At 42.5% G+C, this 22690-nt stretch overlaps 1 protein-coding gene across 2 annotated transcripts in view; it reads right to left on the bottom strand.

The window, feature by feature from the left end:
- Positions 1-22690, bottom strand: part of FBN1 (fibrillin 1) — a 222762-nt gene that overhangs the window by 125694 nt on the left and 74378 nt on the right. For both annotated transcript variants that reach the window (XM_006135061.4, XM_006135062.4), the window contains exons 7-10: positions 21591-21788; positions 16390-16515; positions 6317-6442; positions 1117-1275 (exon numbers count right to left, since the gene is read on the bottom strand). In XM_006135061.4, the coding sequence (XP_006135123.2) occupies positions 1117-1275; positions 6317-6442; positions 16390-16515; positions 21591-21788 (609 nt within the window). The remainder of the gene's footprint in view (positions 1-1116; positions 1276-6316; positions 6443-16389; positions 16516-21590; positions 21789-22690) is intronic.

Raw genomic sequence — 22690 nt, 5'->3', positions numbered from 1 at the left:
ACGCACACTGCAGTGTGGACACAACCTGTTTTTCACCATGGGATGTAGCTACACTGTATCCCACACACTGTTACCAGAAAAGGTCCTAAATACAAATCAACAGAGAAGCTAAGAAAGTTGCTCCAGGAAGCATGACGTGACAGACGTAGCACAGGTTTGAGTCAGGAAGTGATTACGTTCTACATTCTGCTCTGACGCGGACTTACTGTGTGATCCTAGACAAACCACTTTTCTGAGTTGATTTCTTCAGCTGTTACATGGGAATAATCAGGAATCGTGTAAGAGAAAGCAAGCAGCATGTTAAAAGCAGAGGGGAGCTCCCACTCCTCCCTCCTGCCTTTGAAAAAAGCATTCCCCTACAACTCACCATCCTATTTTAACCTACTTGAGCCAGGAATCAATAAAGAAAGTCACTACTCCACCTCCACTCTAACCAAGCTTCCTCTCCTAGCTCCTGATTTACAGTGAGCTCTCCCCCCTGTAATCTTCCTCAAGTCTCCTACGCTCTTCTTTGCTGTGATTTTCCAGCAGGCCTTCAGTCCACCTTTTCTCTTCAACATGCTAAAGCAGATCCTTCCTTTGTCCCTTCCCACTCTGTTTCACTTGTACTACATCTCTGCTGGGCCCTCACCAGCCCAGACTCCACAGGACATGTTCTCTGAGACACTCAATGCAATGTGGGGCAAATAACTGCAGAGCACATGAATTCCTTGACAGTCAGGATGAATAGAGAGGAATCACACAACTAAAATAAAAGGCCCCTCAGTGCTTGCAAGCCTTCAGCAAAAAAATGACAATCAGATGATTGAGAGACCAGACAAAGGGTCATAAAGATTACGGGAGCGCATGGTGGGAGGAGAGATGGGAAGGAACTTGAGCCTACTACAGGATTATGGAGGGACTAAGTCAATACCTTTTTGCAGGATTTTTTGAGAAGGATGCCTAAAAGTTAGGTTCAGACTGAACATCCAACACTTTAGAGATTGCTCACCACTAGCCACAATCCTTTTCATAAGATTTCAGCTAAGTGAACATTCCAAACATTACTCGTGAAACAGGGTAACTGAACAAGTAAGTGCTAAACCATTATTATAAAAAATGCAAGATGATCCATACCAGTAGCTCGGATTGGGCACATTTCAGGGGCACTTGTTGCTCCAGGAGACCAGCATCGTCCGGTGTCACAGCAGCATTGCATTTTAGTTAAAACTTGGGGGAGCTGATTGCCACAACGGCCATTCGTCAGAGAAGAGAAACAGTATCCAGGACGTACGTCTAACGGGGGAAAGAAATGCACATGAAATTACCAGACCTATAAAACACACATCTTTGATTCGCAAAGCCAATGGTCTGTTGCTCCTAATGCTGTATTGGTTTACCTGGTTAATCAGGACTGATTCAGTATCAAGAATATTAATTTTAAATAGTTAACAGAAAATATAAGTAATTAGGTAAGACACGGTAGGATGAAAGGGTGTATCTAGACTACATGGCTCCGTCAACGGAGATCCAGCACAGCGCAGCAGGAAGAGGCTTACAGGAGCAGTCGACCAAGGCTTCCCTTGTCGACCACGCCATGTCTAAACTGCCACGCTGCTCCGGATCAGCTGATTGTCGGCATAGCGCAGCAGGCATTTCTATTTTAATGAAGCTGGGGTTATTTAAATCCCTGCTTCATTGACTATGTCGAGTAAACTACTTTACGTGGCTCCATCGACAGAGCCATGTAGCTAGACACACCCAGAGTGTTAAAAACTCAAAACCCACTACAGCTTTCTCTAATGGACTCAGTATTGCCAACTCTAATGGTTTTTATTGTGAATCTCTATACCAGGGGTGGGGAACCTATGGCCCCTGACTTCCCTGGATTCAGTCCTTGCCCCGGCTTGGGGTTCCCCGCTCCCCAGCACTGGGGAGCCTGCGCTGGCACCCCCCTCCCCACTATCCCACAACGGAGCTGTAGCACAAAAATATCTACTTGCCTGGGGTCTGCAGCCCCCAGCCCAAAAAAGGCTCCCCACTCCTACGCTATACATTTGACGTTTTGGTTAAGTCCCTGAAGTCAGGTGATTGTGTGAAAATCTCAGCTTTCATTTGAAAAATCCTAATTATCTAGCCCTCATGGTTGCAGAATAAAGCTTCAAAATGGGAACTATAAAGACTCAAAAGCCAGCAAGCAAATAAGAACTATCCCAAAGAGATTTTTTTTAATCTCATTGTTTTTAAGCCAACCACATGACACTTTGACTTGATTCATGTTTTATGAATGCGTGAGGATGGCAACACAGAGAGATTCCCAAATCTTCTGTGCCATTTTGGACCCATTTTGAGCCAAACCATGGGCAGATTCATGGTTTCACTTCAGAACCAGGTGGTGCCCCGTGGTTTTTAACAAGACTTTGCTTTGAGTTCTTAAGCTCATCATGGACACCTGAAAGCTAAAGTGAAATTCAGAGGTGCAAACCCAATAGGAACTAAAACCAAATAAAATGTTTGAAGGGTACTTGTGATCTGAAGGAAAAAAAGCACACAACACTTGAGCTGAGAGTCCCACATTGTAATAAAATAATACAGTAATTATAAACAACAGTGCAGGAGACAAGAAAAAAGGAGAAAGAAGAAAAAGTTTGTTCAACATTTAATAAAATGTTTCAGTGCCTTCACAGAAAAGCCCTATGGTGCTGTAACTGTCTACGTCAGGGGTTCCCAAACTTTTTGACACGGGGACCAGTAAATCCATTCATGAGCTTTTGGAGGACTGGTAACATTCATTTGCATATTCATTAAGCAAATGATGAATATTCAAATAAGTTGTTTCTAGTCCTCCCAAAGCCCCCAGTCCCAGTGTTAGCAAAGCTTTTGATACAGTCACCCACAATATTCTTGCCAGCAAGTTAAGGGAATATGGATTTGATAAATGGACTGTAAAATGAATAGAAAGCTGTCTAGATCAGGGTTTCCCAAACTTTTCACTTTAGTTGGAACCCGTTTTTTCTCAGTACTGTTTTTTGCAGCCCAAAAATATAAATGCATATAAAAAAAGAATGAAAAATGAATACATTTTCAGTGTTTCACCCGGCTGCATCATCCACCCAGCCCGGGCCAGGGTTTGGGGGACCCAGCGCTGCATGGGCACTCCAGGAGGCGGGAGCAGGAGCAGATTGGGGGTACGGTATCTGGCTAGGAGGGAGGGTGCAAGGAAGGGTAGGGTTGCCAGGTGTCCGGTTTTGTACCAGACAGTCTGGTATTTGAGGGTTTTGTCCGGGAAATAAATTGAGGAATTACCAGACATATAAAATACCTGGTATTTTCTAATTAGGTAAGTTTTATTATAATTAGGTGTATCAGTCCTTAGCTGTGAACTGCCTGGCTGGTAGATGTGCTCACGCTGCGTGAGTGTGTCTACCAATCAGGCAATTCGCAACTACTCAAGGGAGGATATGGGCGGGGGTGGGGCACAAAATGGAATCCCCGGGGCCGGACTCACTCATGTGCCCGGGTCTGCATATGCTCGGGTCAGTCCTGCTCCCCACCCCCCTTCTCCTCCCGATCTCCCCAGTCCAGCCCTGCTTCCGGCGTCCGGTTCCCCCCCGCCCCCAACCAATCTCCCCTGGTCAGCCCAGCTCCCCCAACAACCCTCCCCCGACCAGCCCCGCTGCCCCCATTCAGCCCTGCTTCTGGCAGCTGGTTCTCCCATCCTCCTCCTCCTGATCTCCTCCATCCAGCCCCCCCATCCAGCCCTGGTTCCACCGCCTGCCATCCCAAACACACCTCCTCCCAGCCCACCCCGTTCTGCTCCCCTCCCGGCAGCCACACTGAGGCCCGGTATTTTTTTCCCGCAGCCGCGACCCATAGTTTGGGAAACGCTGGTCTACGTTATTACAAGCAACATCAATTTATTATTATTTCAGCTTTGATTTAAAGGCTGTGGCTGAACAGTAACAAACTACAATTCCCATACATTAATTTATTTTTCATTAGCCCTGACTTTTGAAGCTGAAGTGAATGATGATGGAAATTACAGATAGGTGGCAGAGCAAGAAATCACAATGCAACTGCAACAAGTGCCATTACATTGTTCATAAAGATGTGTTAGCTTCATGTCTAAAATGGGCTAGTAGGTGCTGTACAAAGAACACCAATTCTCACCTTCTCCGCTCTAGCAACATTTTACAAACATGTCCTATCTTTGGGGGGGAGGGAGGAGCAGGAAAAACACCCAAGCACCTTTTCAAAGTCTATGACACAATCTGCAGCTTTGAGCAATTTTCCTCACAGGATATTACATCATGTCAAACATAATTTAATTTAAAACAGGCTGCATCATGATTTGATGCTGCACTATAAACCAGATTGGTTTTAAAACCCAAGAACATTCACTGTGAAAACGTAGAAGAAAAATGTGGACATAATCTTATATCAGCATGCAACATTCCTTTAAAAAAGGGTGTTGCAATTATCCAGGATGTGGTGTTTCAATTATCCAGCAACTCAGTTATCCAGAGCTTAGCAGATGAGATACTATAGTTTGTATACAAAGCCAGGGAACTTTCCCATTATTTTGAGGGAACAGATGTAATTCAGTGATGAAACAGTCTGCAGTGGGTTTGCCTTTCATTAGCTGGAAACCTAAACAAAGATATTAGCAGTACTATAGCTGATGGAACAGGTCAGCCATGTGTCTAATTTTTAGAACTAATTCAATTCAAATCAGAGAATCATGAAACTTTTAGCTAGAAAAGACATATTAAACCATCTATCCTACAGGTTTTCAATCTTTTTTTCCAACCACAACCCAAAAATTTACCATTTTAAAATGAATTGTAGACTGGGCCAATACAAATGAAACATCTATGTAACGTACTCTATGCTGCATTCATTTCTTTGCTGTTTGAATTATGAGGCTGGTGAAGTGATGGCAGGATGACAGAGGGAGGACAGAAGCAGTTCCAATCCCTGCTTCTTAATCCAGGGACCTTTAGTTGTAGACCCAGGAGGGATAAATTTCTCAGAAGGCCCTATCTGTCCCAGTTAGTTAACACTTACCTAATACTTTTTACTTGAGGACAGGTATTTTGTTACCTAATCAAGACTAAGTGTTCTGCCTAACTCTAATGCAGATTTTGGCCATGTCCTTGTTTATAGTGCAAAGGTACACCTTACAGATTAGACATAAATCTAAACTTTGTGCAGATAAATTAACAATGCTTCACATTTAGCACACTGTGCTATGGACATGATGCAAATGTTAATGATGGCTCATGGCTTAGTATATCACTTACAATGCTTCTGCTCATCACTTCAATGACTATGAAGGCTCTGGCTTTCAAGACTGAATAGAGAACATCATACTTGCAGTATTTTGAAAGGAAAGACGAAAAAAATAATGGCGGATCCTAAAATACTTGCCCAGTTCGAAACATATGAATCTTATTCTAGACAACTGTGGATATCATCAGTCAATAAGTACTAAACACTATTCCTGGGAAGGATATCCTCATGCCAGTGCACTGTACTTTGTTGATCAGTCAGCCTGCTTTGGCAACCTCCAACACCTTGTCTGGAAGCACAATAGCAACTTCAGGGATACAGCTTTGGAGCATTATGTTAAACAACATGACACAAAGACTGCTTTAGAGGGCCATATCTATTCCATCACCTTCAAAGTAAGACCAATAGCACCTCCACGCTATCAATGTCACAAAACACACACTACTGTCTGCACTTCAAAGATCACAGCCACCAACAAGGCTGATTAGAATCATTAGAGATTATTTTCTTTAATGAAAAACATTTGAATAAAACCTATAAAGTGTGCGACTGACAATGGTTCAAATTTCTATGTCTAGGAATGTATTTTAAGGGTTGTTTTTTTAACATAACCATGAGCATAACGCAGGCTACCACAAAAATTAATGGAGAGAACAAGATGATAAGGGGAACCCTATAAAACAACTTCAACTTATTTTGGAGCAACACACCTTTTTAACAGCATAACACAAAAAAGAAGAGGGGAAAAGGACAGAGTACAGTAAATAACTTTAAAAGTATGGGTGAGGATATACAGCAAAATATCAAATCATATCAGAAAGGGAATAGCCACATGAACATGGTGTTAAATTGCAAGAGTATCATTAGCTACAACAGCAAAAAAATAGAACACTAACTTTCGACAATGGCTATGGGCATTTGCTCTCAAGAGGGATTTCAAGAGCACTCCTATGGTTTAATTAAATACATTTCTGTATGCTATTATCTACATTTATGGATTTATGAATGTTAGTTGTATCTACTGATTCAACAGTTTTATGCTCACCTATACATCTTGTGCCATCAGGTGCTGTATAAAAACCAGGTGGACATTTGCAAAAGTAACTGCTAACAGTGTTAGAACACTCTCCTCCCTCACAGATTCCAGGAATGGTGCTGCATTCATCAATATCTAGAATAGAAAGAGATCTGATCAGTTTAATTATCAAGATTCCAGCATTAATATATTTATAATTATCATATATTTAAGGTCAAATTCTTGGGCTAACAATGGAGTTATGCCAGCAATGTTTATAATACAGTATGAATTAGTGGCCCCAAAATGGGAGCATAGCCTTATGTTGGTAGGCATCATATAAATACATATGAGATACTCTGAATCTAAGGAAACACAATAGTTTCTAATTCTAGAAGCACAGAGAGTATACTTCACTGGTTAATAACGATGGGATCAACCCTGAAACTTGATTTAAAACTGTTGAGGAACTTATTGAGTGTAGGCAAAATGTAATATGCCACATTTAAATATAGCTAGTACACTGGATTTAGCAGTCTACCTTTAAGAAAATTGCCATGGGATCTTTAATGGCCACACATGATCAGAAGCTCTTTTTTATGTCTCCTGCTAATTCCAGAAGTACAGTGTGCTATTAACACCATGCTTGGGCACTGGTTCAACCCTGACGCAAAGGGAAGCATACCACTTACTGAATCATCAACACCACTTCCTACCATGTCTAGGTTTTCCTTGGAAACCTCCCACTCAAGTATTAACCAGAAAGACCCAGTTTAACTAATAAGATCTGTTAGCATCACAGCACAGGGAAGTAAATGAACATCAAAATTCCCAGTGTTAAAGATCTTCCATCTTTAAAAAACATTGCCCTAATGTTACCCATACATGTCTTTACTAATACACAATATTTGTCTGAAATAAAGGTCTTCATAAATGTCTGGACATAAATGAAGTATATACCAGAACAGAGATGGCAGAGGGCAGATCACATCCATAATTGTCTTAGAGACTGATTATCACTTTTAAACAAAAGGCTCATGCAACGGATGCAACCTCTAGGAGTTTTGTAGCCCTTATAAGTCTTCAAGTGACAAACCATTTACAGGAAGATCTTCAGTGCCAGCACTCCACAAAAAAAAGGGGGGGGGGAACTGTATGCCCCCCCCCCCAATCATACCAGCTGATACTGATAACAAAGTCTGTAATGTTGAGGGTTGTATTCCCTCCACAGCTAGGGGGTTCAGTGACCTGCAGTGTCATGTCAGTATCAATTTTACGTCAACCTCAGTTTTTTTGCCAATTGCTGGAGGTAGTCAGCTTATGCTACTTTATCATCCCTTTTTTCTTCTGTGGCCATTCCCAGATGGCACTGGTTAGCACTCTGTGGAGTTCAAGTGCACAGGTATTGAAAGACAGACAATGTTTTTCCATCATCTGCCATGCAAGTGCCTAAAATAAGAACACGGACCTATTAGCAAACAAGAAGAGTGTGTTCTGGTAACCATAAAAAGGCAGGCTGCATTGTAGTAGGTGAAAACAATAACGATCATCCATCTAAATGTCTGCAACATCAACACACAGCCCTCAATGTTATGAGAATCCAGTGACAGGCAGTGACACTAAAGGCCCAGATGAATCAAAAAGGTATGGAAATAAGTGAAAACAACAGGCACCAAATTCATATAACATAGCTGAAGAGGTTTAACCCCTATTTACTAACATCAGGAAGAAACAGTACCTGTTACGCACAGTAAAGGAAAACAAAGAATAAAAGAATGCTCTTGGCCTCTGAGTGTCTGATTGTGTGGAACATGGCAAGGATTTCACTGCACCTTTCATCCGGAGATACAGAAACCAATAGACCAATTTTATATACATGTAGGTAGGAATAACTTCTCCCATCAGTGAAATATCTGAAGTGAAATATAGCAATTGCTTAACAGCTACACCACATAAGTTAGGACATAATGTAAAGATATCTAAAGAGATCTATTTTATGCATTAAAAATTATTTGAAGGAAGTTTGGCCTTAACAGATGGGCTAACACCTTTACTAATTCCCACAGGATTTTTTAATTAGTACAGATAGAGAGGATATCAATTGCACATCTCATTGGAGGTTTCCAGGCCAGAAAAAACAAATGTTATCCATGTCTTCCTGCCATTATCCGCTGCTTTAAACTGTTCTATAGTGAGATCTGGCAGGAGAGTACAGAGCATCATTCTAAGAGTATATAGCAATTGGTTCAGTTTAACCCCTTCTCATGTCCATCAAAAATGCATTCTTCCTAGCATCTCAGTGAGCTGTTATGGTGTCATTTGTATGGGCCACATTTCACACATGGGTGTACAGAAGAATGCTACTTAAAGGAGGATGTACAAGCCTTGAATTTCAGCTCCATGGGAGCAATGATTGGAGACTTTTGACTTCTGCACCAGTATTATATTCCACAAGAGTCCCAAAAGTCTCAAAAATTTTAAAAAAAATGGAAATTGAATTTTGGTCTGAATAAACCACTCAATTAACAGAGAAAAATGCAGTCCTAAGTAGCTCAGAATCAAGTATCATTTGACTCAAATTCATGACTGTTTAAAGTCAGTGTTGCCACTGTTTATATAGACTCCGAATGTCTTAAAAGCAAAATCACTACTCTTTGTTTTAGGTGGAATCTACCTCAAATAGCATTTCACTGTTTATATTACTGTTGATGTTAATGTAAACAACAGTATGATTGTTAAGCATGTGAGTTTTATAAAAGGTAAGTATGTCTGAGATACTTGGAGCCATAAAGGTTGCTGCAGAAAGAATTACCCCAACCCACCATCACCACCACTTAAAAAAAAGAAAGTTACCTGGCTTAGCACTAGTGAAACTAAAATAGAGAGAATGGCATGAAGCAGTGAAACAATCTCATATGTAATGTTCTGAATCTAATCTTCCATCATCAGCCCTGGTAAATAGCATAATAGCTAAAAGCTTTTTGGCTTTCCAAGTAAGTCTGTTATCTCACAAGCTAAGAAATGTCAGAATTGATCAGAAGTTGGATGGAAGATCTCCATGGAAGAGATAAATACTGCAGGAAGCCTGCTGTGTGTGAGTCAGTAGATAGCCGAGCCAGATCTGATGTACAAATGCCAGAGATCATATTAGGGCTGCCAGAGATGCTACCTAAACAGACAAGATGCAGACCCAATGACCTGACCACTTGTGACAATTACAGATCCCCAGGGTATCCTAAAAAAAGATTCCAATTTGAGTAAAGGATGTATGCTGAGCTACATGCTCTCTTCAGGATTTTGAAATGTGGTGCAATGACCCCGTAAACTTCAGCAGCCATCCCCTTTCACACCAGAGGGAGCTGAAATGTTATTTTTAATTAGGTGCATTGCAGTCCTGTCCACAGGCTCCAACTGACAAAAAGGCCCCTTTGCACTGGGCATTGTTCAATCATTTAGTAAGAATCAGTTATTGTCTCATAGAGCTTCCAGTTTAAACAGACAAAAGGTGGGAGAAAGGAACTACTGACCCCATTTTACAGAAAGGGAACAGCTTTACAGAGATTTCAAATGACTTGCTCGAGACGACACAGTAGGAGGCTCACGACAGAGCCTGGAATTTAACTTACGTATTCTGAGTCCCTGTCCAGGATCTTACCCACAGACCATCCATCCTTCCTTTCAACAAAGTGGTTCCTGTATAAATATTTGTACTGCTTTTAAGGCACTTAGAGATCCTTTGGGATTAAAAGCACACAGCTATAACAGTATTCCAAAGCCACTCTCCTCTTTGGCATTCAAAATTTGCCAGAAAATGCTTTCATTATTGAATCAAACTTCAGCATAATGCTGAGGCAGCAAGCAACTAGAAGTACATTCTTTTAAATGAAGCCTAAGTCCAAGAGCCTGCCTGTTAACTCGTGGCCATTAATGACTATGACACCCTGAACCCCAAAAGTGCCCCCTTTAACTCCAATGTAGATCATTCATATGGCTGTGATATTCCATACAAAGTATGCCATGCAAGATAGCATAGGAAAGGTCATGACCTGCAGAAACCCATTGTTCTGTCAAATCTGCATATTGTTTGAAGTGATGAGATTTTGCTATATGATTGTTACTGAAATGTGTTGTGAGTTCAGGAATTGCACTCTGCTAGTTCCCCATTGAGGACAACAAAGGAGGTGACCAGCAGCCAGGAAGGTGTTAAACAATCATTAATCATAAGGGGAATTGTAAACAAAAGGATTTACCATTCCTTAAGAGAGTTACACAAGAGCACACCAGGACATATCTGGGCTAATATTTTCCTGGCACATGGACTGAGGGTATAAAATAAGGCACAGCGGCATCATGTGATTACTTTCTCTCTCCCTCCTTCCCCTCCTCCCCCACTGAGGCTGAAGGCTATAAAAATGCTGGGAAGACAAAGACCTGAAGTAAGGTGATTGGTCTTCAGCTTAAAGGTCAAGTCTATGTAGTAAGGACTGTAGCCTTTCTCTCTCCCTCCTTCCCCTCCTCCCCCCCTGAGGCTGAAGGCTATAAAAATGCTGGGAAGACAAAGACCTGAAGTAAGGTGATTGGTCTTCAGCTTAAAGGTCAAGTCTATGTAGTAAGGACTGTAGCCTATCTGGGGTGGGTTTAGGATTTAGACTGCATACTTAGTTTTCATTTTCTTTGGCAATTAGATCTGACCTTTCATGCCTACTGCTTCAAACCAGTTAAAATCCAACTTTCTATAAGGGATTTGAAGCAGCAGTGGAGTAGTCGACTACCCAATAAGCAGGAGCTTATCGGGTAGCTTTACCAACTACTCAATCACTCCCCCCATCCTTCCTCTGCACTCTTAAAGGGACAGAGAGGAGCTGGCGTGCAAAGACGCTGGCTCATCCTCTGGTCCCCTGCCAGGTCTCAGGACAACCCTGACGCTGCCATTCTGCACCTGTCTTCTTGTCTGTCTCAGCACAAGCCAGCTGCTGCAGCTGCGTCCCTTTAAAAATGCAGAGGGGCAGCAGGAGGGAGATCAAGGGGGGGGGGGGGGGCAGCTGCCGCTGCTGCATCCCATTTAAAAGTGCAAAGTGACAGTGTGAGGGTTGTCCTGTGACCCGGCAGGGGACCAGAGAATGAGACAGCATCTTTACATGCCGGATCTTCTCTGTCCCTTTAAGAGTGTAGAGTGGCAGCCAGGAGTTACGCTGAGAGACAGCCTGAGCCAGAAGTGAGCGCTTAACGCACCCTTCCTTAACGAGTAGTCGAGCAGTCGATGGAAATTCCACCGACTACTCGACTAGTACATTAATCAATACTTAACATCCTTACTTTCTACAGGCAATACACTTATTTTCATGTTTTGTCCTTCTCAGGCAGTTTGTCTAAAGTGCTTAGGAAATCTATTCATCACAAAGACTGGTCCATGACCACTTTCCTTTGACAAAGTGGTGAAATATATTCTGAGGGTGCAAGGCTGGGAGTGTGGGAGATTTGCTGTTGCTTCCCTAGGTGTAGTTCATGAGAGGCTTGAGGAACTTTCATGCAACTTAGCTCGGCATGCCTCTCCATGCTGGTGGCTGAGTGACAACTGTGCTTGGAGGGGTTTGCTGCTTGTTACTGGTAAAGCATTTTGATAGACAGTCTAGAGTGGAGCATTATGGGGGAACAGCCCCAAGTTGTACCCAGGGATCCCTTAACAGTGATTCTGTGGCATTCCTTAAAACTAATGTGTTTGCCTAGGAGTCCTAGCAAAATTTGAACCTGTGCAATAGCATTCTCTCTAAGGTATCTACATTCTCCATGGTTCTTCAACTGGGAAGGCTGATAACCATACAAATAACTACATGATATTGTGATTATGTTCCATTATCTTTCCATATCACATAGTATTAAGCACAGTGATTGATGTATGAACCAACACTTAACTGAAGAAAATATAGCAGAGTCTTCATTGCTAACAGAACCTGCACATATCTCTGTGGCAATCTTCAGCAGGATTTCCATTCATTTCAATGTAACTCGAGATATACCAAGTATAGCATATAGGCTCAAATGGAGGTAGCAAATTCCTCGCTGAAGGGCCTGAAAATTGCAGTAGGATAGTGTTTGCTGGGATGTACAGGTCTGTACGTTTCAGTTATGCCATCATGAATATTTCACAAGATGCATGTTCAGTCTTTACGATTCTTCATCTCCTAAGTGCTTTATCCTCCCCCCAGAAAGAAACACCAGCCATGTTGGTTTATGCTATTTGGAAATTATGCCACTTTCTGCAAAACGCTCTCAATACCCAATGTGAAAAACATGCTGTATAAACACTCTTCTGAAAGGGCTTTCACTAACCCTACAATAAAACTAAAATGTTTGTACAATATTTATTACCCAAATAGGGATTTTTTTTCTTTTAAACGACTGTGCCCCAAAATGGCCAGTGATTCGGGGTCCTTCAATTTTGGGGCCCAATCTAAGATTCCTGAAAGAGGGTGGATTTACAGAGGATAAATACCTCTCAAAATCAGGTTCCTGTAAAATGTTATGAGTTGGGCACCCAGACAGGGCATCTGCCTCCGGTGGCCCTTTAAGAGTTAAAAGCCAGCCCTGGGAGAGGGCTGCAGCAGTGGAGTTGTAGAGCCAGCAGCTGTGGCCAGTATGAGCCAATTAGGGCCCAGCTGAGTGCTGTATAAATCAAGGCTCCTGGAAGGGTCAAGCCAGACACACTCTTGCTCTGGCTGGGGAGCAGGAGGGACCTGGCTGCTAGAGATGCTATAGGCCTCCTGAGACAGGGCAGTAGTGGGAAGAGGCCGGCAGAGCTAGGGACCTATGGCCAGATCTCACTCCCAGGCTGATATATTCCTGAGAATATTAGGGCTGTTAGAGCAGGACTGGGGAAAGTCAGGCAGACTTGGGGAAGCTCTGGCCAGGCAAGCTCCTGGGCTGCAGGGCCAGAGCAAGCCCTGAGTGTACTAAAGCTGCAGAGAAGCAGCACAGGTAGGTAAAGGCAGCAGGTCCACACCCTCTTGCCAATCATGAGTGGCCATTTCAGACTGCAGTTTGCCCCAGAGGCAAGGAGGATATAAGGAGTTGGGGGTTCCTGGAGAAGGAGGACCCCAGAGTGCACAGACACAGGGAGACACTAGCCAAAAGGGGTCACTACAGTCTTTGGTTAAGTTGTCTAGCTATAAAAATGCTTGTTTCCAATGTATGTTACTTAACTAATTTGGGGCCCAGTCCTGGTACTAGGAGTGGCCCTTGCCATTTTGCCAACCAGGGCAGAAAATGCTTTTGGCACCACCATGCTGAGAGTGGCAGAGGAAAATGGCCAATCGGAGCAAAAACAAACAAAAAAGTCAAGGCCACAGTAGGTCAGTGCCCCTGAAAGTTGGCATCCAGCATGGTCCCCCAAAGCCAATCCTGCCCTTACTTGTGCTGTGTAGCTCCTTCCTCTGCAGGTGGTTGAATTCCAACTGGCTTTACAAGGTACAATTCATTGTGAGCAAGTGCATCAGAATACGGCCCCAGGAGGAGAAGCATATTCCCAGAGTGACCATCAGGAGGTGTCCTAGTGATGAGTCACATTGTGTTATATGCACCCAAAATCACTAATCACTTTTGAAAAATGTAGACCTGTTTTCCTACATCCTTACAGGAATCTATTTAAAACATAACACCCTAAATCTATGATATTCAGTTTGAGGCAGAGCCACTGGCTCTTCAATGAGTGTCCTGCAGTTCCTGGCAGCATGTGATAATAAAACAGTGTGATTAATTATTCACCAAATCTAAATGATTTATTATTATTATTATTATTATTAGGCCAAATCAGGATGCTTTTTATTACCAACTGTAGTTGATAATAATAATAATACTTGGTCAGCCATTTTGCTGTGAGAATAAAATATCTACAGATATATATAAACTATGATGGGGAAGTATTTAGTGCTATATATTCATATTGAAACAGTATAGTAAATTAAAAAAATGAATTCAACATTGCTGTGGCTCTACTGAGTAATGCTGACTGCTAATTTGGCTGCTGAACCACTGAGGTCTGATTACTACTGCTATTAATGAACACTGTCAGGAAAAAAAGCTGTCGGTAAGGGGGAATAAATCAAAACCATATGTGCTTTATTGGGCTGTGTAGTCAACAGTGATATTCAAAAGGCCCAATTGTAGATCTCTTATGCACCCAAAATTCTTAGTGAAATGAATGTGAATTTGTGTAAGCATGAAATGGAGGATCAGTCCTTGCACAGGAACATGAGATTGATATTATCCTCCTGGGGCCGTTTTCTGATGCACTTGCTCACAATGAATTATACCTTGTAAAGCCAGTTGGAATTCAACCACCTGCAGAGGAAGGAGCTACACAGCACAAGTAAGGGCAGGATTGGCTTTGGGGGACCATGCTGGATGCCAACTTGCAAGGAGCACTGACCTACTGTGGCCTTGACTTTTTTGTTTGTTTTTGCTCCGATTGGCCATTTTCCTCTGCCACTCTCAGCATGGTGGTGCCAAAAGCATTTTCTGCCCTGGTTGGCAAAATGGCAAGGGCCACTCCTAGTACCAGGACTGGGCCCCAAATTAGTTAAGTAACATACATTGGAAACAAGCATTTTTATAGCTAGACAACTCAACCAAAGATGGACCAGAAAGCTTTGGAAACCACCCTCCAGTTACTTAATGTGAAAGAAATCTCTTCTAAAGACTGGATCCTGTGCTTCACTATATGTACTCTCAAAAAGGACACTCAGATCTTTGCAGTAACACTTGAAGCCTGGTCTTGGATTAATAAAGTCACTGAGACGTTTTCATTGACTTCAATGTAGGTTTGGGATGAAAGCGGGGAGAGGGCTTCCAATTTCAGGCTTTCATTTTTTCCCCTGATTGGTTAAAACGCAAAGTATCCCATTTTCCAGCTACATGATGTTAAGAAAAATGAGTTACTATCAAGTCAGGGTTAAGCAGTAGAAAAATCCCCATGTCCACATAACTGTAAGGATCAGCAGGACTTGCACCAAGGCCAGCTAAGTTAGGAAGTGACTCGCATCTCCATGCTGTCCCCAAGGGCAGCTGCAACAATGCTTCTCCCTACAATCCACAGAAGTTGAACACCATGGGAAGTTCCACTTTAAGTGGTTTGACAAGCGATCCCTAGTTGGCTGCTTGACCCTACAAGAAGTCCATGAGACATACCAAGTAGTATGCAGGCAACCATGTTGATCCCTAGTTAGCTGCAATGACTGCTCTGCTTCTGAACTCCTGGTGTCGACCTAGACTTGGATTTGGATTCTGACCACTGATCCATCTCCAGGACCTCTAACACTGGCACTGATATTAGGTACTCACCCTCAGAACCCTCAGCATTGCTTACTGTCTCCCGCTCTGACCCACAGCTTTACTTCCAACTCCAACCCCAGTTTTGAGTCTCTGTTGGACTGCTGACCTTGACACCAGCTCTGAGTCTGACTCCAAGTTCTTGACACTAATCCCATCTACCTTCACTTAGTCAGGCTTGAAAAGTATATTTCTGCATTACCATCCAACACTCATCTACACAAGGAGGACCAAAGCACTGATCAAGGAAGACAAAATTCTTCCTTTAATGTAGAAAAGGGGAAAAGTCACAAAATATAGAACTTCCAAAGACAGTTAGAGCTTAATCTTGCAGTTGTTGCTCAAGCCCAGCTCCCATTAATGTCAAATGAAGTGTTACCCTGAGCAAAGAAAGAGGAATTAGATCCTGCATGTCATATAAGGGTTCTTATAAATCAAATTGTGCAAAGACATGTGCCTCAAATATTTCAAAAGCAAAATATTACTTCATAAATATTTTATGTTTTCATGTTTAATATGATTCAGATGTACCTTGAGTTTTTAAGTCTGTAAAACGTTTCATGAATAAAACGGGAAAAAGCTGCAGGGCCAATATTTAAGATTCTCTGGTTTAGAAGGAGAAAGGCATATTGTTCATCTGTGCTGCGTGCAATATCTTTTGTGCACTCAAGGAAACAAGAGAGAGACTGGAACATTTGTGACAATATTCTAAACAAAAGCTGGCATCAAACTGAATATTTTCCCCCTTACTTCGTGACGAAAGTTCTGAAAGTTCTTACCTTCGCATTTTTGTGTCACTTCATTAAACTTGTGTCCAGCTGGGCATTTGCACTCAAAAGATCCAACAGTATTAATGCAATTTCCCCCTTGACAGATCCCAGGGATAGCTTGGCATTCATCCACATCTATAATAATAAAGGAAAAAATACCCACATTTAATTTGTTCCTCAGAAAGAGCCATAACAGAGTAAATAGACTTAAGTCTGATGCTCATCCCATCATAACATTATGGTTCTTGCTCGGGAAGAGATTGATTTTGTAATTACATTACAGAAAGAATGATTCATTAGAATGGTCTAAAAAATTTTCTGTAAGAAGTTGCTTGCTTATTATTGTTTCACCCTTTCAGCTTATTGCTATAACATTTACTTCTGTTTTTTCAAAACATTTGGGGGAATTTTCAGTGCAGAGAACCTTGTCTCCTGGAAACACAGGCCCCTTTTAAGACATCTCAAATTGGGCACCCAAAAAAAATCACTAGTCCCTTCTGAAAATCTTGTCAGGCATGTTCGACAGCAGGTCATCCAACATAAGGAATATGCAGAAATGTTGGATGTGAGAGCTGCAAGTTACAGTCTGTGGGATGGATCCTTGTTCTTTATGGTATTCCATTTAATATTGATAGGGATTTTTAATTCTTCACTCCCACAGGGCAAGATGCCAACTACTATTAAATGGTATCTAGGGCCTAGTTTAAGAAGCCATGACTGCCATTAATGAATAACTGTGTTTAGATATTAATGACTTGGCTTTTTACTTTCCCTTTTTTATCTTATTTATATTTAATCTTTGTTTTTGAAGTAGTAAAACTGAAAGCAACTAGTGGGTAGGAAATTATATTTTTCTCCATATATTTATTTGTGCGTGTGTACGCATGCATATGTACCTGTCTTAATGTCTCTGGAACATCGTGGGTTCGTTCTTTTTCCAGAGAACCTGGGTAAACAAGCCTTGATTTTATTGAACCTGCCCTCAATTTTATTATTTAGCTCAAATATGGATGTGAAATAACACATTTCAGTTATCTGATTTCAAAAGGATTGGATGTCATACAATTTCATGACGAATAAAGCTAATTCATGGTTTCATAGCTGGTCTGTTAAAAGCATGGAGACATTACAGGAGAACAGATCAACTGGCAGTATAAGCCAAACCTATGGAGCCAAAACGGGGTTGGTATTGTTGGCATTACATACAGTTGCATTCTAAGAAGCCTTGCTCTGGACCATACAAGCCATTAGAGGCCACTCCTTGTGGTAGGAACAATGGAGAGGTGCAACAAGGTATACCCAGTTGTCCCCAATCCATTGATTGCAATCAGCTGGTCAATCACAGATGCTCTAATGGTCGATCTCCATCTCAGTCCTGCATCTCCTCCCTGCCCGCTTTGTTTTCCAGTAGCAGATGGTACTTTATCAACGTGCCATCTGAACTCAAAGTGCAGCAGAGATGCAGAGTCTCAATCTGCCACAACCACTGGCTGCGCCGCTGCCATAGCCCCATGCTGAATGGCTGGATGCTTTCTCAGCAGGGAGGTATTGAGGGGGTGTGGCCTGGGCTCACTGCTTTGAATTGCTGCTAGGTTCCCTCCTCTGATCTGGAAAAGGAGTCAGCAGAAAACTGCCCATCTCCCAACTCCGGAGCTGGGCAGGAGCTGTGTCTGCAATGCCCAAGTTCCAGTAATGCCCAATGGGTCAGGGTGCTTCTGTTCTACAGCCAACCAGAAGACTACATGGGGTGGAGGGGGGGGGGGGAGAAATCCCTGCAGCTTCCTATCCTTCCCCTGTGGGCTCCTATTCAAAGCTTCAGGAGAGCTAGTTTCCCTGTAGAATTGATTTGGGCTGCTTTACAATACAAAAGGTGTGTGCTGGGTTTTTTTTCCCCTGCAGTGAGATGAGTAGGCGGCAGGCACAATGTATTCTGAATCTCCCTGAGCATGACAAACCAGGAACCCCTCCCTTTTCCTTTCATAGAGCCCCAGGAGAGAACAGCACTGGACATCACGAAGCAGTGTCAGAGCTGATCATATTTCTCCAGCAGGGAGAAGGGCCATTGCAATGGCTACGCAGAGCGAGTGAGGGGCTGGACAGCCAGGTCTCACCTGAGCACCTTTCGGACAACTTTGTAATTTGCTAGAAGTGACTTCCTCTCCTGCTCCATTGTCTTCGGGTTACTGCTGTCCCTTCCCCCATCCTATTGGCTCTTCTGTTTCCTGCTGCCTCTCACTCACTTAGCCCTCAGTTTTTGCTACTCTTCTCCTCCCCCCGCTTCTCTTGGGACTCCTCTAATTTTCATTCTTCCTGCTTCTGCTACCTCTACCCTTGCCCTTGTACCCTTTTGCTATTGCTTCCCTCCACACTGCTGCCTCTAGCATAATAAGATTCCTCCTACTGCTATTGCTACCAACCCTGGCAGCTCCCTCCTCTCCTTCTGGCTACCCTGTGATTGTGTTCAGGAAGACTTGATTGTGTTCAGGAAGACTTCTGGTGCTCAAAGGACTACGCTGGGAATCTGATGAGAGAGTTGGTCCAGCTGCTATGGCAAGTGGTGGAGCTGGCCAGCAAGAAAGTATTTTTCTGAATATGGCCCACACAGCCTCAGGCAGAGAAGTGAGGCTGCCTGCACGGATTGCCCGTGCATTCAACAGGGAGTTTCGGGGATGGAGTCGGGGATTATAACAAACTGGCTAACCAGCTGCCAAGGGGAATTGGGGCTGGTGCCTGTAAGCACTAAGAAGAAAGCACTGCTTCAGCTAGGAGCACAGATGGAGTTAGGCAACAGCGCAGACCACCCCATTACAGAACTTGTGGTCAAAGAAACTCCTCCACCAAGCCTTATGGCATGTTCTCCCACACAGATTTTTCCCTTGGGCTTACAGCCCCAGGGGGCAGCTGTCCTGCATTCTAGGGGGCTCTGAGGAGAAAGTGCAAAGCCTTGCTTTCCACAAGCATTCAGGGGCTTTCTCCTTTGTCTGGGTGCTTGCTCAGCACCTTACACTCCCACCTGTGCCTCAAAACTTGGCCCAGCCTGTAGCCCCCTCTCAAACCCAGCAACCCTTCTTCCCCTCGCTCGTGCACCCCAATGTTCTGCCCCAACCTGCAGCCCCCTCCCAGAGCCAGCATCATACATCTCCTCCTATACTCCTCATGCACCCGAATTCTCTCCTACAGATTGCACTCCTCACCACTTCCTGCTCCCAAATCCCTCAGTCCTGGCTTAAAGCCCCCCCACCCCACCCGCCATCCCTGCCTAGTAAAAGCGAGTGAGGATGGGGGAGAGTAAGTGATGGAGAAAGGGGAGAATGGAGTGTGTTGGGGAATGTAAAAATTAAAAGGTCTGAAATGGCTCTGCATTAATGGTTCAGGGGTCAGCCACAGTATTACCGTTTAAACATGCTTTTTCCTTGTGTTTTATAGTTTGGGGAGACAGATTAAGGATCCGGGCAAAACCAGTATTATCCTTTCTGATGTATACACATGTTCTCTCTCTTCATTCTTGTAGCCTAGGAAACTAGATAAGTAAGAAGTTGCTTTATTTTGTTATGTCTCTTGCATCACTGGCTCTGCATAATATCTTTAGGGTCAAATTCCTTGTAATCTCTGTAAACTGTTAGTTTGTAGTATAGGAAATTGATGATTCAATTAGAAATTATATAAATAGTAATTAAGGGTGGGTAAAATTGTATTCATTATTTGATTATTAATATTAATTTTATGGGAGTTAACATTACTAAATAATGTTTTAGGAAAAGTAGTGATAAATGTGTGAATTAACATACTAAAATAGATAAAAGCATCTGACTAAGGCGAATTTGTTGCCATTTGGACATAGTGTTGAATGTCCGAGGTTAACGTGCATGGGCAATAAAGCAATTCCGTTAACCCCATCCACTTCTGGGTCGCCTGTTTCTTCTCTAAGAGTGGGTGGGGCTTCTGGAAAGGGGCTGGGCCTTGGGGAAGGGGCAGAGAGGATCCTGGTGGTGTCCTGAAATTTAAAAAGGGATTTTGGGCATAAAAAGGCTGGCGACCACTGGTATAGCCTAAAAGCTGAGGGCGTGGGTCACATATTTATATACTCTCCTTGACCTGCCAATGGACTTCAACACTCAGCCCTCTGCAATTTATCCCTGTGCTTGCACAAGAAGAAAGGAGTATGCCTTCGAATGGCTGATCTCAGAATATGGACACATGTTAATGCTGCTTTTGCAGCATGCATGTGTCTACCTAGAGATATGTCATATCTCTTTGCAGCCACCAGACAGGAATTGGCCAGTGGTACAGGATTTCTAAATATTTTAATGCAATGGAATGCCTTGAAGTACTTCATGGGAATCTCAAAATTAAATAAAATTAGTCATATATGTATAAACTTTATCTCCTCTGTTCTCACAATATAGTGCATGTTAGAAGTCCCGAAGATATAATCCTGGGAATTTATAATCCACACCAGTTTAGTAACATGGCTGCCCCTGTTAACTTTCTCCTGTTTCCTGCCAGACATCCAGACAATAAAAGAATTTGTACAGCTGGAAGTATTAGAATAAAAGCCAAAAAAGCACTACAAGGACTTTCTAGGGTGAGGCATGTTCAGAAAGAAGAAAGCAACATCTGCATATATTTTTTTATTTGAAATAAATGAAAATGTATTTCCAAAACTGTTTAAACTGTACAACTGGACATTTTAATTGGGGCATTTAAATGGCACGACAGGCTGTTTTCTCCAGGAGCTGTAGGAGAGGGTGTAAGATGCTGGCTTTGGGAGCAGGCTCCAGATCAGATCAACATAGCTCAAAAGACAAGACATACAAACTGAATCTAATGCCAACAAACGCACGTAAAAAAAAAAAAGCAAGCAGAGAGAGCAATATGTTCATTGATTTGGTTTGGTCTACCTCGAGTACAGTTTGAAACAGCACAAACCCTTCCGGAGACGGGCTGTATAGAGAAACACCAATGAAGGACATGCTGGCAGTGAGAAATTCATTTAAGAACCTGGCTGCTCTCATATGACCTAAGTTACTAATGCTTTTACTTGAACATCATTTGTGAATCATAAACTAACGTATCTGACATTGTTTTTCCATTCTTCCCATGTACTGCAGAGAATGGCATAGGGCAGATTATACAAAGCAATGCAACTCAATCAAGATTAAGTCATTAGTAATTTCAGCAGTTCTGGTGAAAGTTTGTGTCTAACTCACCTTGACAGGCTCCTGTGCGAATATTTGGAATGAAACCTCGTCGGCAGGGATGAGGCTGAGCTGGACACATTTCACAGGGGTGGCCCCAGGCTCTCCCAACGGTTGCACAGCAAAGGGTTTTTGTGCAGACTATTCCAGTGAGCTGCCCCTGGCACATCTGATTGGTTACCAATGAGAAGCATGGGCCAGTCCTATAATCTGAACCAAAGAAAGAAGGTCTAGTCAGCATCGCATTAGAACAACATTACATAACTCATAATAAAGTGGAGTTGGGTAAATAATTTGCAAGTAATAATTTGCCCCACAAAAAATCCTCCAAATCCTGCTTTTCCAACCTAGAAGATATCCATGCGCACATCATTTCTCTCAATTTTATTTTTAATGGTCAACATATTTGAATATGAAATAAACATCCCTGTGGAATGATCACAATGGTTTTACTATGAATATTTGATACACAAGATGCTCCAAGTCTCCTCATAATTTTCAGGACTAAATAAATGAAAGCCCTTATGTCTTTCGCTTAGCTTTTTTTTACCATAGCTCTTTATGGAGTTCACATGTGTTTTGGGTGAGGGCGAAAAATGAGGAGAAAAAGAATTCCACTGCTTTTCAAATGATTTCTGTACATGTTGAGGAGTAAGAGTTTTGTTGTTTTCATTTATTAAGCGGGAGGTACTCAAATATTATCATGATGAGGAATACATCTATCAAACGGCAGACACTCAAACTTAGTTGTAATTGGTCAGACAAATCAGATGAGGGGATACATCTTTGCGTGGGTAAATTTAAAATCAGACTTCATGGTTATTCACAAGTACAATTAAGCAGGTTCCATTCTGTGAATAGGTGTGTGAGTAAAATACAATCCCACAAGTGTTCACAGAAAACCAGAATGAAAATGGACACACGCATGACTGAAATGAGTTCAGTTACAAATTTGATTGACTATTTGTATTTTTTTTTTCCTGAATGCACGTCCATATTTCTGAAGGTCCCAGAAGGAAAAGCCTGGAGCTGACTGACTCGAACACTTTGCAGAAGTTAACTTCTAGATCTGGATCCTCTATGCAGCTTTTCTTCATCTCTACTCACAACAT

The sequence above is a fragment of the Pelodiscus sinensis genome, chromosome 14 (genome assembly GCF_049634645.1).
Source record: "Pelodiscus sinensis isolate JC-2024 chromosome 14, ASM4963464v1, whole genome shotgun sequence".
NCBI classification, from domain to species: Eukaryota; Metazoa; Chordata; order Testudines; family Trionychidae; genus Pelodiscus; species Pelodiscus sinensis.
Note: the sequence above shows the minus strand (reverse complement) of the source record. Positions and strands in the feature narration are given on the sequence as shown.